Genomic DNA, 18682 nt, shown 5'->3' with positions numbered 1-18682 from the left:
GCAAAAAAAAAAAAAAAAAAAAAAAAAAAAAAAAAAAAAAAAAAAAAAAACCTTTCAAACTAGCCTCACATAATATAAAATATCTTGTGGGAAACTATAACAAAGCAATTGAAAGACTTCCATGATCAAAACTTCAAGTCTTTGAGGAAGAAAGTAAAGAAGATATCAGAAAACAGAAAGATCACCCATGATCATGGATAGGTAGAATCAACACAGTAAAAATGGCAATCTTACCAAAAGCAATATACAGATTCAATGCACTTCCCGTCGAAATACCAACATGTTAAAAGCAACCTTTCAATATCATTTGTTTAAGACTAACACTGTGGTTGCTGTGATTAAATAGAAATTCATGAACCAGGCATGATGTGATAGTCTATGGCATTGATCAGAGTAGTCTGAAGGCAGAGACTGACTCAACTCTGCCAGTCTGAGGCTACCTTGGTCCATACAGTAACTTTTAAGAGAGCCAGACATGCAGAGTTGAAAGCTATCAAAAATGAAAGAAAGATGTAGAAATGAAATCATGATTACCTCTTGAATTCCTTCTAAAACATTTCAGACACTAAAGCGTTAGAGAATGAACTAGTATTTCAGTGCTGTTCTGACCTCTTTAAGAAAGTAACTGGGATGGGATGAAGTAATGGTTCAGCAGTAAAAGTTGCTGGATACCTTTCCAGAAGACTGGCATCCAATTTACTGCATTCATAGGGTGTCTGACCACAATTGGTAACTCCAGTTTACACTTATTCAGGGGATCCAACAGCCTCATCTGACCTCTGAGGGCACCATATGCTCATGGTGCACAGACCCACCTATGTAACAGGGCCCAGATATTACCAAGGCCTCACACCTAAGTACAGCTGTCTCCATGGCAGAAGTACTATGCATGGTGTAAAACCCAGCATTTCTGGGAAAAAAAAAAAAACAGCAATCCCCTGCAACAACGAAAAGGAAGGCTAAATCCAACTAAATCCACAGATCTAGGAATACCTCTAAATGTTCAAACCTTGCTTGAAATACAGTAACATTTTGGCTAATGCAGTGCCCCTTCTGGCTAATTGTTCTTGTTAACTGAAGTTGGTGAACCCAGAATATGGGTTTTGTGATTAAAAGCTCACTCTAAGAATGGCTATTTGCTGCACCAGAATCCAGAATATGTCATGTGGCTGCCAGCTGGTGAATAAAGACTTTCTATTGGCTTAAATCCATGTTAAAGCAGTGTCTTTTCTGCTGAAAGATCAGAGAAACAGAACCAGCCACAGCTAACCTCATCTTGCCAATTGCTCAACTGATCTTGTTTCCTCACACTGGAAGCCTCTGTGTCCACACGAATGGATCTCAGCTGAACTGCTGATCAAAAGTCTAAAAGCTTAACCAGGCTCTAGTTCCTGATCCTTATGCCTTATATACCTTTCTGCTTCCTGCTATCACTTCCTGGGATTAAAGGCTTGTGTCCTCATGCCTGGCTGTTTCCAGTGTGGCTTTGAACTCACAGAGATCCAACTGGATCTCTGCATTCCAAATGCTAGGAATAAAGGTGTGTGTGCCACGATTTTCTGGTCTATATGTCTAGTGGCTGTTCTGTTTTCTGACTCCAGATGAGTTTATTAGGGTGCTCAATATATTGGGGAGCACAATATCACCACAGGATCTGGAAGAGTGTTTCCAAGGAGGATTTTCTGGGGGATGGAAAGGGCAAGACCACCAATGAAAGTTGGTGGGGTTATGCTGGGGATTGTGAGTCTGGATGGAAAGAAGACGGGCACTTTCAGAGGTTCCTGCCCAGCTCTGCTTCTTGCCCACCATGTATGAATACTTCCATCCTGATCTCCACGTTGTGAACACTGAGACCCCTGAATCAGAAAGGAAGACACCTCTTCCCAGATCATGTTAGAGGGTGGATTTGGTGTAAAACACTGAGAAGAATGAATAACAGCTTTGTAGGAATGGATACCTTCTCTATTTTATTTAAGATAAACCACAATAAGCAAAATACACATGTGGTGGTTATTCTTGGTTCCCAACTTAACAAGACATGGAATTAACTAAACCTCTAAAATGGAGGTCACAACAGTGAGAAGTGTTTTGCTTCAGGTGAAGTGAGGAGATCCACTTCCAATACACACTTTGGAGGTAAAAAGACAGAGATGTTTAATCCGGATCTCAGGGCCTGAAGACACACACACCTTTAATCCAGATCTTGAGGCTAGAAGCCACACCCTAAATTGGGCCACACCTTCTGCAGGAAGCCTATAAAAGGACATGAAAGCAGGAAGCTCTTGCTATTTGCCTGCTTGCCCTCACCTTGCAACAAGTCCTTCCCTTCCCTGGCAATAGAGAATATTTGGAAATCCAGCATATTCTGAAGACCAGTGGACACATCCAACATCCTGGACTGAGTAAGTACTGGAATATTGGACTTTCCCTTCATAGCTAGCCAATGGGAGATTAGCAGGACTGTAGCCCCAAGTCATTCTAATAAATCTCTTTCCCTCATTCAGAGAAATTCCTTGTATATGATCTGTTGCTCTAGAGAACAACAGTACAATATTTTTGTATGAGTGCATAAAATTTTCCAAAATATTCAACAGTGTATTTAATTTTCAAAACTAGTTACCTGAAGACCTAAGATTCAATCTAGACAAAAATGGAGTGATGTAAAACTGTCTACTCTGAAACTAGTATTGAAACCTGGATAGGAAATTTCAGAGATCCAAGTATCCAGCCTCATAAAAGAGGGAATAGAGGAGAAACAAAAACTAAAATGTAATTCATGTCTGTTATTGTGTCTCACAAGGTGAAGAGAAAACAATTGCTAGTTCTTCATATTGGATCCAGTTTAACTTTCAAATTACCTGCAGGAGAAATGGCAGGAGATGGGACAGCCCAGAGATGGGACCACACTCAAATCAGCCTTCAGAATTTCTCCTACATGTGGACCATCAGCAACTTCCGATTTATTCTGGAGGAAATAACAGAAAGCATTAGAAGCCCAACTTTCTCAACAGGAGCCAATGACAAATGGTGTTTGACAGTATACCCAAAGGGAGTCGATGAAGTAAGTGCAGATTACCTGTCAGTTAACCTCGTTTTGCTCAGCTGTCTGAAGAGTCATGTTTGGGCAAAGTTTCAGTTCTGGATCCTAAGCGCCAAAGGAGAGAAAATGCAAACCATGAGGAGCCCAAGAGCCTTTAAGTTCATGCCAGGCTGCGACTGGGGATTCAAAAAGTACATCCTTCGAGATTTCCTCCTGTCCCATGAGCCTAGTCTTCTCTCAGATGACCAGCTTACCCTTGTCTGCAAGGTGAGCATGGTCCAGGTCTCTTTGCACATCTCTGACCAGAACAGGAAGCCAAGGATCCAGGTTCCCAGATGCACATTGGCTGATGAGATAGGAGACCTGTGGGAGAATTCCCGATTCACAGACTGCTGCCTGGTGGTAGCTGGGCAGGAATTCCAAGCTCACAAGGCCATCTTAGCAGCTCGCTCTCCAGTTTTCAGAGCTATGTTTCAACATGACATGGAGGAGAGCAGAAAGAAGCGCTTTGAGATCCCTGACCTGGAGCCACAAGTCTTCAAGGCAATGATGGACTTCATTTATACCGGAAAAACACCAGACCTGGACAGCATGGCAGCTGCTCTAATGGCAGCTGCTGACAAGTATGGCCTGGAGCGTTTGAAGGTCATGTGTGAGGATGCCCTCTGCAGAGACCTCTCTGTGGAGAATGCTGCCCATACTCTTGTCCTGGCTGACCTCCGCAGTTCAGAGCAGCTGAAAACCCAGGCACTGGATTTCATTACAGCTCATGCTTCTGAGGTCTGTGAGACCTCAGGCTGGAAGGCAATGGTGGGCTCATATCCCCATTTAGTGGCTGAAGCATACCGTTCCCTTGCTTCAGCTCATCTCCCTCTCTTGGAGCCCCCTTTCAAACGCTTGAAGCAATCCTAGGACCTGGTCAGCTGTGACCTACACTTGTCTCCCAGAAGCAGCAGCCAATGTTGTTACCAATGACACTGGGTAGAGTATAGGATGTGTGGAGCATTTCCAGTGAATTTGGGGAAAGACAGCATGGTAGCTCAGGCTATAATACAGCTGTAAATCAGGTGGTTGTCAGGTTAAAGGAGGTGAAGAGCTGAGCTGTTATACTCTACCCTGTAACTGTACTGGTTTGAATTTTGTCCAAAGAGTTGGAAACTGGAGTTCATATTAGTTGCTGGCCCCAAGCATGTTACAATAGCGATTCTTTGGAGAAACCTGTCTGGATTGGACTGAGCAGAACATACAGTCAAGGACTCAGAAAAGAGAAAATAAACGTGAATATTTTATTACAAGAGAAGGATAAGAGAATGAAGACATTTTTCTCCTAACTCAGTGTGTGGGACAGGAGAGATGACTCAGTTGACAAAAGCTGTTTTTGCCTTTGCAGAGGACCCTTGTTTGGTCCTCCTCTTGTCTCCATGGGGTTTTCCATCTATGTAGACAATACCTTACCCAAATGAAATATAAAATGAATAAAAGTTTTAAAATCAGTTTGTGGATTCCTGTGGTGTTTCTGTTTGAAGAAGCCCATTTTAGTCCATCCAGCTCTGCTCAGCTGTGAAAGTTTGTGCAGGGTCTTACTGCCAAACACACACACAAAAGCCAATGAGAAAATACCTAATGAAGATCTGTTACATTCATAGATTGGTGCCTAGCTCAACCGCCATCACTTAGGTTTTCTCCAGCAGCTGATGGGAGCAGATAATGAGATCCACAGCCAAACATTAGGGAATCTCAAGGAACAGAGGAAGGCAGGATCATAGGAGGGATCAAAGACATCAGGTGAACAGAGCCCACAAATTCATCTAAATAGAGCTCATTGGGGCTCCCAGAGTCTTAAGAGGCAATCACAGAGCCTTCATGATTCTGTATTAAGTCCTCCGCATACATGCTGTGTTTTTTTTTTTTTTAGCTCAGTGGTTAGTGGGACTCCTAAGAAGGGGGTATGAGGAGTCTTTGATGTATTTGTCTGATCTTGGGAACATTTTCTTCTTTCTGGGTTGGATTCTGTAGCCTTGATATGAGTGTTTGTGCCTACTGTTATTACATCTTTGTATGTTGTGTCCAGGTGATAACCCCAGGAGACCTTTGCTTTTCTGTAGGGAAACAGAGGAGTAGTACATCTCTGTGGAGTGGAAGGAGGGGAGACTATGGCCAGATGGGATTGAATGAGAGAAGAAAACATAAAAACAAATAAGGAAATAAAGTAAAATTGAAAAGACATTTGGGGAAGAAGTATTTGGACAGATCTGTAAAGGAGCAAAGAACGTATAGATCCTTTTGTCCCCTGTAAATGCCCATGAAAGGTGCATTCAGGAGAGGAAGAGTTCAATAATCTAGTAGATAGGATGACCCATTCCATGCACGTTCCGACTCTTTCCCATCTTTCCCAAATTATCCTTGGTATTGCCCCATGGGCCCATGATCACAGTAGCCATTGCAGCTGAGATGGGGGTTATGCATGAAATCAACAACATGGATATAGACTCATCAAGACTGACCTGGTTACAGGTACTGCTGAATGCCAGATCTGCCAACAGCAAAGACCAACACATAGACCCAGAGATGTCACCATTCCACAGGCTGACCAACAACAACGTCATGACAGGATGACTGCATTGGACCTCTTCCTCTGTGGAATGGACAACACTTCGTCCTTTTTGAAGTAGACACTTATTCTAGTTATAGATTTGCATTTCCTACCTGCAGTGATTTAACCAAACCTACTGCATCAGGACTAACAGAATTCCATCATGGTCTTTCCACACAGTGTGGCTTCTGCCTAGTTTCTAAATTCACAGACATGTAGGTGTAACTGTGGCCCACAATCATGGGATCCGCTGCTTGTAACAGGTTCATCAGTACCCTGAAGCAGCTCTCATGATGTTTTGAAGACACAGTTATGGAGCCATTGAAGTGGCAGCAACCTGGAGAGCTGGGATAGGATTTGCCAGGAGGCAGGTTTCTCCATAGTCCAGATCCATGGGTCCAGGCACCAAAGTTAGAAAAGGGAATAGTACCACTCAGTATCACCCCTAGTGACCTCTTGAGAAAAAATTTGCTTTCGGTTTTCATGACCTTAAGTTTTTTTTGCTTGGATATTTTGATTCCAGTGTGTTTGGTAGTGTGGGGCAGTGCTCCTGACTGGAGCCAAAACAAACAGTTCATTGGACTGGAAGCTCAGACTTCTCCCAATGTGGTGACATTTTAATTGTGCTGAAATATGATTTTATTTGTATGCTAATAAGTAATGTTTGCCTGGAGATCAGAGGTCACAAAGCAAGGTCAGATAATGAGCCATGAACAGAAGTCAGGTGTTGGTAGCACATGCCCTTAATCCAGTCACATGCCAGGGAGAGTCTCTGTGTGGTCAAGGACACAGCCAAGCATGGTGATGCATGCCTTTAATCCCAGTACCAACCATAGAGACTGGAGGTTTGCATAGACAGGCAGTGAAGAGGAAGTCATGTGGCTGGGCTTAGAGCCAATGAGAAGGTATAACAGAGAGGCAATAAAAACACAGGTTAGATGGGAAGAAGCTCTCTCTCTGTGGAAGCTACTGCATGGTGATTTTTTAAGGCTAGTCATGGCTATTCGCTATTTCTATGATCTCTTTGGCTATTACCTCTGTATTTGGCTCTGTGTTTCTTATTTAATAAGATTGTTTAGAAATTCCTCTACATTTGGTGCCCACATGGCAAGAACTCATTAAAAAACTGTTAGTGGCCTTACAGGCCAGGGTTTATAGGCACCAGCTAGGCCAGAGTTTACAGGCCCCAGGCCCAGCCAGAGCTACAAGCGGTCCGGCTGCACACAGTCAGTGCTGTACTTGACCTTAGTTACAAGCAGTCCAGCTACACGCAGCTGGAGCTACTTGCAGCCAGATCTCCAACTCACGTGTCCGGAGCTTAGAGGAGCCGGAGCTACAAATGGCTCAAGCAGGAGCACGTGGCTGAACTTGAGCTTTTAGCTTTTTTCTCATCTCCTAATAGGGTGTAGGCTCTCTCTCTCCCTCTCTCTCTCTCTCTCTCTCTCTCTCTCTCTCTCTCTCTCTCTCTCTCCTCATCTCTCTGTCTCTGTCTCTCTGTCTGGATTCCCATCTCAGACTGCAACCATGCTAGGTAGCTGTTTTGAAATTTCCTTGGACTTCTACTGTTCTATGCAGACTTGGTAAGTCAATTAAGATATCATAAATCTTAAAGGGAGAAACTACTTAAAAGAGAAAAAATTCTCCAACATTAAAAAATGGGAAATATCTTTACAATGGAAAGAAATTATTCTTTGTTTGATGAAACATTAGGCAGCTGAAAATGGAACAATTACAATGAGAGGATTAATGTTGATTGGTTGTATGTAACATCAATATACATATTTGTTTAATTATCATTATTTTAGTATTAAAAAAGTTGGTCAACTGTTTATAAATTTGTCCACATCCCAAGCCACTTTGAGCTTCTGATGTCCTCAATCCAATAGGCCATGAGGGAAATAACAGTGTTAGAAACAGATGCAGGCAAAAGAACACACACAGGTGACTTGGGGATACATAGAGAGACACACAGAGAGATAGAGACAGAGGGATGGGAAGAAAGAGACAGAAAAATTGAGAGAGAGAATAAGAGAAAAAGATAGACAGACACTTTGAGAGGCACAGATAGAGAAAGAGATGGAAAGACAGAGTCAGAGAGAAAGAATAAGACTGAGAAATAATTAGAGGGAGACAGAGAGACACTGAGAGGCCAGAGAAGGAGACACTATAATGAACACCAGAGGTGGCCTCTACACATTGATATACCTGAACAGACAGAAGGAATGGGACTACAAACAAATATGTATATAGTTATATATAACTACCTATATATTACTATATATGTAATAATTACACTACATACTATAGTGTAATTATTAGAATGACATACATGCTGTGGCCCGGCTAATCCAACAATGGCTGGCTATGAACAGAAATTCCAAGAACATACAATATGCTTGGTCTACCAGGCTGGATGTATCATCTGGTCTTCAGTAGATACTGGAACTACAAAGAAGCAGTCTCTAATGCCAGTAAAGGCAATCAAGCATGAAAAGAGCAAAAATAAAATAAAATTTCTCTTCCTTGTCTTAATTTCCAAATGAAAACAATAACCAGCTCATAATTACACATAAATATAATTTATTATCCATGTACAATTGCATATATTCTCACCCCACAATATATAACTGTCCCCTGTAAAACCACCAATGCCTTATTAACTTAGGATAGGTGGTGATGTCCCTTGAGGGACATTCTTTAATTATCATAATCTTAAATATGAAAACTATTGGCCCTCTCTTTTTGGGTGTTATATCACATGATAAAGAAATTGAATAAAATCACAAATACATGTATGAAAACATTCTTAACAGAGCACAACAGAATCATTCGTGCCAGCTATAATCCTCCTCTCTGAAACTGTTCACAAACACTTACGCTGTATTTGTAATTAATTTCCTCTTCTACTGGTGGACCAGCTTGTCTCCATATTAAGATCAGAAACCATCTTTTTACAGGGTCAAAAGTAGTTTGTTTCTATTTACTGTAAAACTTAAGTTTTTGGAATTTGACATGTTCCACACCCTATACCCTGATCTCTACCTCAGAAGGTAAGATGTTCTGCCAAGTTCCTACATCGCCAAAATTTCCCTGGAACCCACAAACCTTGGAAGTGCTTTGCCTTGAATTTTTTGGCTTAGGAAAATCTCAATTCTCTTATGTTACTTGCTACTTTCTCAAACCTGGGTTTAGGGAGGAATCCTATTGCAGAAATTAAAGCTTACCTAATTTGACTGAATTTTGAGCAGATGCAATTTATTCTTGCTCAGTAGGAATGACACTACCCACCCTTGGCTCTTTTCATGGAGGTGTGACCTGTGTGTTCATACTGGTGTGTCTCTGCCACGTTATCTGCCTGTATTAAGATGTTGCAGTCTGCCATTGTCTTCAATTATAGAACAAGGTGGCATCAAGTGTAGTCCCAAAGGATTTCCTGCTCAATAACCATTATCTTTCTTTTTTTTTTAATTTTTATTTTGCAATACAATTAAGTTCTACATACAGGCACAGATTCCCTTGTTCTCCCCCCTCACGCCCCCCTCACCTTCCCCCCAGCCCGCCCCCCATTCCCATCTCCTCCAGGGCAAAGCCTTCTCCACAGACTGAGATCAACCTGGTGGACTCAGTCCAGGTAGGTCCACTCCCCTCCTCCCAGGCCAAGCCAAGGGACCCTGCATAGGCCCCAGGTTTCAAACAGCCGACTCATGCAATGAGCACAGGACCCGGTGCCACTGCCTGGATGCCTCCCAAACAGATCAGGCCAATCAACTGTCTCACCCACTCAGAGGGCCTGATCCAGTTGGTGACCCCTCAGCCATTGGCTCATAGTTCATGTGTTTCCATTCATTTGGCTATTTGTCTCTGTGCTTTATCCGACCTTGGTCTCAACAATTCTCGCTCATATAAACCCTCCTCATTCTCGCTAATTGGACTCCCAGAGATCCACCTGGGGCCTAGTCATGGATCTCTGCATCCAGATCCCTCAGTAGTTGGATGAGGTTTCTAGCATGACAATTAGGGTGTTTGGCCATCCCATCACCAGAGTAGGTAATTTCGGACTGTCTCGACCATTGCCAGCAGTCTGTTGTGAGGGTATCTTTGTGGATTTCTGTGGGCCTCTCTAGCACTTTGTTTCTTCCTATTCTCATGTGGTCTTCATTTACCATGGTCTCCTATTCCTTGTTCTCCCTCTCTGTTGTTGATCCAGCTGGGATCTCCCACTCACCCAAGCTCTCTTTCCCTCGACCCTCGCCCTTCACTACCCCCACTCATGTCCAGGCTGTTCATGTAGATCTCATTCCATTTCTCTGTCATTGGGCGATCCCTGTGTCTTTCTTGGGGTCCTGTTTTCCAGGTAGCCTGCCTGGTGATGTGAGTAGCAGTCCAGTCATCCAGGATCCCTGACTTCAAGCTGTACTATAGACCTACAGTAATAAAAACAGCTTGGTACTGGCATAAAAACCGACATGTGGACCAATGGAATCGAATTGAAGACCCTGACATTAATCCGCACACCTATGAACAAATAATTTTTGACAAAGAAGCCAAAAGTGCACAATGGAAAAAAGAAAGCATCTTCAACAAATGGTGCTGGCAAAACTGGATATCAACATGTAGAAGGCTGCAAATAGATCCATATCTATCACCGTGCACAAAACTTAAGTCCAAGTGGATCAAGGACCTCAACATAAATCCAGCTACTCTGAACCTGCTAGAAGAGAAAGTAGGAAGTAGTCTTGAATGCATTGGCATAGGAGACCACTTTCTAAATAGAACACCAGTAGCACAGACACTGAGAGAAACAATCAATCAATGGGACCTCTTGAAACTGAGAAGCTTTTGTAGGGCAAAGGATACGGTCAACAAAGCAAAGCGACAGCCTACAGAATGGGAAAAGATATTCACCAATCCCACATCTGACAGAGGACTGATATCCAGAATATATAAGGAACTCAAGAAATTAGACATCAAAATGCCCAACAGACCATTATCTTCCTTACCTCCATTGTGAAGCAACAATCCAATTTCCCCTTGATAATCTTGATCAATCACCTCTCCTACAACTCTTATGTCTTTCTTAACTTGTTGGCTTAAGGATACCAGAAGCCGGAAGAGGCCTGAGAGAAGTCTGAGCTTCCAGTTCAATGGAATGTTTGGTGTGGCTCCAGTCAGGAGCACTGCCTCCACACCATCACCCTGGAACCAAAACTTCCAGGCCAACAGAACTTAAGGTTATGGGAACAGGCAGCAAATATTTTTCCAGGAGGTGACTAGGGGTGACAGTGAGTGGAACTATTCCATTTTCTACCACTTAATGCCTGTATCCATGGATCATGGCCATGGAGAATCCATACCGTTATTGGTCACTGGTTCAAAGGATATACTGTGGAGAATTCTATCCCAGTCCTCTAGGCTGATGCTACCTCATTGGCTCTGTGACTGTGTCTTCCAAGGCCATTCCATCTTCTATCATGCCAGCTCATTGAGGAAATTCCTGAACATGATAAGACCAGTGGATTCCATGTTTGTGGGCCACAGCTTTACCTCTCTGTCTGTGAATTTAGTTCCTTGGTCAGAATTCATACTGTGTGGAATACCATGATGGTTGACGAAGCAGTCTTTTAGTCCTCGTGTGGTAGTTTTTTGTAAAATCATTACATGTGGGAAAGGAAAATCTATACCTAGAAAATGTATCTACTCCAGTAAGGACAAAGTGTTATCCATTCCATAGAAGAAGAGATCCAATGTCATTATGCTGTCAAGAATGGGGTTGGCTGGTCAGCCTGGGAAAAAGGTGACATATCTGGGGCTCTGTGTTTATCTCTACTGTGGGCAGATCTGGCATTCAGCAGCAGCTGTAACCAGGTGAGTCTTGATGAGAGGATGTCGATGTGGTTGATCACATAAATATCCCCCATCTCAGCATGGCTATTGTGATCATGGGCCCATTGGGCAATAAAAAGTATGGCTCAAGAAAGAGGCTGACTGTCCAGAGAACAGATCATCTTAGCTATTGCTTATTGAACTCATCCTCTGTTGAAGTCACCTTTTGATGGGCATTTATGTGGGACACATTGATCTTCACATTCTTTGCTCTTTTGAAGATCAGTCCAAGTATTTTTTCCTCAAATATCTTTCTCTCCAATTTTTCTGCATTTTTCCTTTCTTCTTTTTATTTATTCTTCTCAATCACTATACCCTGAACTCAAAACACCTCACTTTTCTCAGATGTACTACTGCTCCATTTCTCTTCAGAAATGAGCAGGCCTTCTGGAGATATCAACCAAACTCAGCACAACCATCTTCATATCAAGCTGGAGGAGACAATCAAGAAGGAAGAAAAGTTTCCCAAGAGCAGGCAACAGAGTCAGAGGCACACCATGCTCACACTCTTATGAATCCCACAAAACTCCCAAAGATAAACAACCACAGAGGACATAGTACAGACACCTGCAGGCTGTATGGATTGCCTCTTCAACCTCTGTGAGCTCCTATGAGCCCCGCTTATTTGATCTTGTGGGCTGTGTTCTCCTGGTAATCTTGGCCCCTCTGGACCCTCAATCCTTCCTTCCCCTTTTCCTTGGGGTTCCCTAAGCTCTGCCAAATGTTTGGTAATGTATGTCAGTATCTGTTCTCATCAGGTGCTGGGGAAGCTTAACAGATAAGGATTGGGCTAGGTACCAATCTCTGAGTATAACAGAATATTATTGGGTAACATTTCATTGACTTTTTTTGGCAATGTCTAATTTTGTTCCACCTAGGTCTCTGTGCTAACCAGCTTCTGGTTCCTGACCATCCACACAATGTTGGGCATCAGCTACCTTTCTTGGCTTGGCTCTCAAGATACACAAGTCGTTGATTTGTGATATCCACAATCTCTGGGCCAAAACTGTCTCAGGAATGCTTGGGGGCAGGTTGCAGTCTCAAGGTTTTGTTGATGTGTTTGTGTCCAAGTTTCACCACTGGAAGCCTTTCCTGGTTACCAAAGATGGCTGGTTCAGGCTCTTTACTCTACATTACTAGGAGTCCTTACTAATGTCACCTTCAAAGGTTACATGAAGTTTCTACTACACTAGGTTTCCATATCTCCACTTATATTTCTTCCAATTCTAGTTGTTTCTTCTGTGTTCTCTCCCTCCATCCTTTCTTCCTTATGGGAGCTCTGTACTGGCAATGTAAAGTATTTAGTTTGCAAATAAGGGGTCTGGCAGGGTTTGCCTAGCTTCATTTCAAATCACACATTTGAGGGAATCAGTACCTGCCAATCTGACCTCAAACCTACATAGAGAATATTCACTGATGTAACTAGTTTTCACCTGCCAAAGTTCCTATGAGGAAACAAAAATTTAGTCCTGAAAACCAATTCATTGATTTAACCTGTACTGAGTGATGAGCAGCATTGGAGCCAGACTTGCAGGAGAGCTAGGCTCAGAATGAATCACTGAATTTCCTGTCGCCTAGGCTTAGTGAGTCCTGCTTATTATGATGAACTGGGGAGGGATGATAGATGTGGAGAACATTTTACAGATCACATTCTAAGGAGAACGGTCTCTAAACCCCTTTTTCAGTAACTGTTGAATATATTCTGCATCCTTTGGAAACCAGAATACTGTCTCACTTTTAAAGCCTAGCAGAGTAAGCATGGAAGTTCAAAGTATAAAGAGGATAAAACTCATCACTGGAGGATGAAAATTATGAGTTATTGAGAAGCTGAATCTTGGCATTCACCATGATGGTATTGAGAAGCACTAAGGATCTTCTCCTAGTGCACTCTTAAGTGGATGTGGAAGAGTGTTTCCAAGGAGGATTATTTGAGGAGGAGGGGCAAGATCACCAATGCAAGTTGGTGTAGCCATCCTGGGGACTGTGAGTCTGATTGGAATAAGAGGCCAGAAATAAGACAGCCACTTTCAGAGGTTCCTCCCTGGCTCTGCATCCTGCTCACTCTATATAAATTCTTCCACCATGACCTCCATCTTGTGGACACTGAGTCCCCTGACAGGGTAAGGGAAACACCTCTTCTCAGATCCAGGTTATAGGAGGAATTAGTGCAAAACCCCAAGAAGATTAATTAATGGCTTTGTAGGAATGGACAGCATCTTTTATTTTATGGAAGATGAACCCCACTAAGCAAAATCTATTTGTGGTGGTTTTTCTTGATTCTGTATCTGACTAACCCTGGAATTAACTAAAATCCTAAAATTCAGGGCAAAACAGTAAGAAATGTGCTTAAGTTAAAGTAGGTAGATCCACTTCAAGTACAGATTTTGGAGGTAGAAATAAAGAAACACTTAAGCTGGATCTCAAGGCCTGAAGACACACACACCTTTAGTCCAGATCTTGAGGCTGGAAGACACACCCTAAATTGGGCCACACCCTATGCTGGAAGCCTATAAAAGGACATGGATGAAGGAAGCTCTTTCTCTTTGCCTGCTTGCCCTCACCTTGCAGCAAGTCCATTCCTTCCCAGATGTTAGAATTTTTCTTTGGAATCCCAACATATACTGAAGACCAGCCAACACTTCCTACCTCCTGGACCGAGTAAGTGTCTGATTCTTGGACTTTTTCTTCACAGCTATGCAATGTGGTTTTAGCAGGACTGCAGCCTTAAGTCATTCTAATAAATCCCCTTCCTTCATACCCAGAGAGATTCTGTGTACTTTTGCTGTTATTTTGGAGAACTGAGGTACATTTTTTATATGAGTGTATAAAATGATCCAATTTTTTAGAGTTGTACTTAAAGCTCAAAACCTATTTAACTAAGATTCAATCTGGGAAAAAATGGAGTGATGTAAGAGTTCCTAGTAGCCTAGACTGTCTTCTCTGAATCTACTCTTGAAAACTGGATAGAAAATTTCAGAGACCCAAGTTTCTATACTCATAGAGGAAGGAACAGATGAGAAACAGAAACTGATAATCTAAATCTGTGTATTATTTTGTCCCACAGGTTAGAGAGAAAACAATTGCTAGTTCCTCATTTTGGATCCACTTTAATCTTCTAATTACCTTCAGGAGAAATGTCAGAGGACAGGGTAGCCCAGATCTAGGATTACACACAGATCACCATCCAGAATTTCTCATACAGGTGGCCCATCAGCAACTTCTGTTTTATTCTGGAGGAAGTTTGGAAACACATTAGAAGCCCAACTTTCTCAATAGGAGCCAATGACAAATGGTGTTTGAGAGTAAACCCGAAGGAAGTCAATGACTGAAGTGCAGATTACCTGTCAGTTTACCTAGTGTTACTCAGCTGTCTAAAGAGTCATATTTGGGCAAATCTTAAACACTGAAGAAAAGAAAATCCAAGGTGTGGGGAGCCATAGTGGCTTTAGGTTCCTGCCAAGCTCTGATTGGGATTCAAAAAAGATATCCTTTGAAATTTCCTCTTGTCTCATGCTTCTTTGCTTCTCCCAGATGATGGGTTCACCCAACTCTGCAAAGTGAGACTGGTCCAGGACTCCTTCAGTATCTCTGAGCAGAACTGGAATGCAGGGATCCAGATTCCCAGATGTACATTGGCAGATAAGCTAGGAGAGCTGTGGGAGAATTCCCAATTCACAGACTGCTGCCTGGTGGTAGCTGGCCAGGAATACCGGGAGCACGAGGCCATCTTAGCAGCTTGCTCTCCACTTTTCAGAGCAAGTCTCAACATGATGTGAAGGAGAGCAAAAGTAACCGCGTTGAGATCCATAACCTGGAGCCACAAGTCTTCAAGGCAATGATGGACTTCATTTACACCGGAAAAACACCAAACCTGGACAGCATGGCAGATGCTGTGCTGGCAGCTGCTGTCAATTATGGCCTGGACTGTTTGAAAGTCATGTGAGGATGCCCTCTTCAGGGAACTCTCTGTGGAGAATGGTGCCCACACTCTTCCTGGCTGACCTCCACATCTCAGGGCAGCTGGAAACCCAGGCACTGGATTTTATTACAGCTCATGCTTCTGAGGTCTCTGAGACCTCAGGCTGGAAGATAATGGTGGGCTCATACGTCCACTTGATGGCTGAAGTGTATGGCTCCCTGTCTTCTGCACAGGGCCCTTTCATGGAGCCCCCACTCAAACACATGAAGCAATTCTAGAACCTGATCAGCTGTGACCTACATGTGTCTCCCAGAAGCAGCCAGTGTTGTTACCAATGACACCTGGGTAGACTATGGGATTTTTGGAACATTTTCAGTAAAACAAGGGAAAGACAGATGGTGGTTCAGGCTTTAATACACCTGTTAATGTGTTGAATGGACAGTTAGAGAGAGGTAGAGACTGGACTCTGGTATACTTTGTGTTTTGATAATTAGTCCTATGAGTTGGAAACTGCAATTCAATTTAGTTGCTGGCCCCATGGACATCCCAAGAGGGTTTCTTTGGAGAAACCTGTCTTTATTGGACTGAGCAGACCATATGATCAAGGGCTCGGCAAAGAACCAAACAAAAATGAATGTTGGTTTACAAGAGAAGTAGAAGAGAATGAAGACATTTTTTTTTTCAAACTCAATGTGTGGGACCTGAGAGATGACCCAGTTGCAAAATAAATTGTTGCTCTTGCAGAGGATCCATGTTCAGTCCTCCTCTTGTCTCCATGGACACATCCATCTCTGTAGACTGTACCTTCCCAAATAAATTTTAAATGAATAAAAATGTTAAAATCAACTTGCGGATACCAGTGGTGTTTATGTTTGAAGAATCTTATTTTAGTCTATCCAGTTCTGCTCAGCTGTGGAAGTTTGTACTGGGTCTTTACTCCTACACACACAAAAAATTCAGTGAAATCCCTAATGAAATTCTGTTATACTCATAGATTGGTGCCTGCCCAAAAGACATCTGTTAGGCTTTCTCCAGCATCTGATAAGAGCAGATACTGAGGTCCATAGCCAAATATTAGATAGAGCTCAGGGAACCTCAAGGAAGAGAAGAAGGCAGGATTGTAGGAGGGATCAAAGATACCAGGTAAAAGGAGCACACAGATTTAACTAAACAGGGTCCATGTGGGTGTTGCAGATACTGAAGAGGGAATCACAGAGCATGCATGGGTCTGTACTAAGTCCTCTGTGTACATGCTGTGCTTGTTTAGCTCAGGGGTTTTGTGGGAGTGCTAATAGCAGGAGTATAGGGAGTCTCTGACCTGTTTGTCTGATCCTGGGAACCTTTGCTTCTTTCTGTGTTGGATCCTATAGCCTCGATATGAGGGTTTGTGTCTACTATTATTACATCTTGGTATGTTGTGTTCAGTTGATATCCATAGGAGACCTGTCCTTTTCTGTAGGGAAACAGAGGATTAGTACATATATGTGGAATGGAGGGAGGGGAGATTATGGCCAGATGAGATTGTATGAGAGAAGGAATAATAAAAAGTAAAAAGTAAATAAAGAAATATTAGAAAGACATTTGCAGAAGAAGTATTTGGACAGATCTGCAAAGGAGCAAAGAATGTAAAGATTCTTTTGCCCCCTGTAAATGCCCACAAAAGGTGTCTTCAGTAGAGAAGGAGGTCAATAATCAAGTTGATAGGATGACCCATTAGATGGACAGCCAGTCATTTTGCCAAGTCATCCTTGGTATTGTCTCAAGGCCCCATGATCAAAGCAGCCATGGTAGCTGAGATAGAGGTTATGCATGACATCAACAAGGTAGATATCCACTTATCAAGACTGACCTGGTTACAGTTGCTACTGAATGACAGATCTGCCAACAACAGAGACCAACACAGAGCCCCAGAGATGTCACCATTTCACCAAGCTGTCCACTCAGCTACTTCATGACAGGATGACTACATTGGGCCACTTCCTCTGTGGAATAGACACCATGGGATAGGATTCACCAGGAGGCATTTTTCTCCATAGCCCAGATCCATGGATGTAGGCACCAGGTGTTCAAAAAGGAAATAGTAACAATCAATTACCATCACCCCTAGTGACATCTTGGGAAAAAATTACTCTATTTTTTTTACATGATTTTAAGGTTTTTTGGTCTGGAATTTTGATTCCAGTGTGTCTGGTGGGGGCAGTGTTCCTGTTTGGAGCCAGAAGAAACAGTTCATTGACCTGGAAGCTCAGACTTCTCCCAAGCCACTTACTTGGAACACCTGATGTCTTTAATCCTACAGATCAAGAAGGAAAGAACAGTGTTAGGATGGGTGATTGATAAAGATAAACATAAGGAAATTGCATGGCTTCTCCACAATGGAGGTAAAAAAGATTATGGCTTTCAGGCAGGAGATCCTTTAGGGCTCCTCATGGTCCCGCATTTTTCAATGATTAAAGAGGTTGGGAGACGACAACAGCCTAATGCAGGCAAATGACTAAAGATACAGACAAAACAGGAATGAAGAAATATATCACAGCTCCAGGAAAAGGGCCAAGATTGGTAGTGATATTCCCACTGAAATAAAGACCACCAACCCAAGTATTTTGAGTCAAATTAAATAAGCTTTTTTTTGTGATAATAGGTTTTCTCTCTGATCTCAGGTTTGAGAGAATAGCCAGGAATATAGGAGAAGTGAGGTGTTTATAACCCAGAATATTCAAGGATAAGAATTTTCCAAGGGTTGAGGAGTTCCAGATAAAATTTGGTAACGTAGGATCTTGACTGAACTTTCTAATTACGAGCAAAAGACAAACAGAAATAGTGTTTGAGAGTATACCTGACAGGTCCATGAAGAAAGCAAAGATTACCTGCAGTTTAGTTTGTGTTGCTTAGCTGTCCAAAGAGTCAAGTTTGGGCAAAGACTCTGGCTTCACTGGAACCATGGACCCAAACATAGCCCTCAGCATCAGCCAGGGCTCAGATGTCACCATGGACCTTGGTGGGACTACAGTCCTGTTTGTGTGGCATGGCCCCTGTATGTAGATTTATGTCTGAGTCTTCCATTAAATTATTCCAATAATGTGTTCTTTTATTACCATAGCTTTGAAGTACAATTTGAAATCAGGAATAGCGAGACCCCTGGCCATTTTTATATGTCAATCCAATGACCAATGAGCATGGGAGATTTTTCCATTTTCTGATATCTTCTTCAATTTCTTCCTCAAAGACTTGCAGTTTTTAATCATCC

General features: G+C 42.5%; 1 protein-coding gene across 1 annotated transcript; it reads left to right on the top strand.

Moving 5' to 3' along the window:
• The first annotated feature begins 2854 nt into the window (after positions 1 to 2854).
• LOC131913249 (speckle-type POZ protein-like) lies at positions 2855 to 3992 on the top strand. Its single transcript, XM_059265789.1, has one exon. It carries the CDS (start codon positions 2870 to 2872, stop codon positions 3950 to 3952), a length of 1083 nt encoding a protein of 360 aa, XP_059121772.1. The 5' UTR covers positions 2855 to 2869; the 3' UTR covers positions 3953 to 3992.
• Positions 3993 to 18682: the final 14690 nt, after the last annotated feature.

Source organism: Peromyscus eremicus, chromosome 6, assembly GCF_949786415.1.
Source record: "Peromyscus eremicus chromosome 6, PerEre_H2_v1, whole genome shotgun sequence".
NCBI lineage: Eukaryota > Metazoa > Chordata > Mammalia > Rodentia > Cricetidae > Peromyscus > Peromyscus eremicus.
The sequence above is the reverse complement of the archived record's forward strand: the minus strand, read 5'-3'. Positions and strand labels throughout refer to the sequence as shown.

Bases quoted from the DNA above. Each gene is read 5' to 3' on its own strand.
- LOC131913249 (XM_059265789.1), top strand. From the start codon at position 2,870: ATGGCAGGAGATGGGACAGCCCAGAGATGGGACCACACTCAAATCAGC.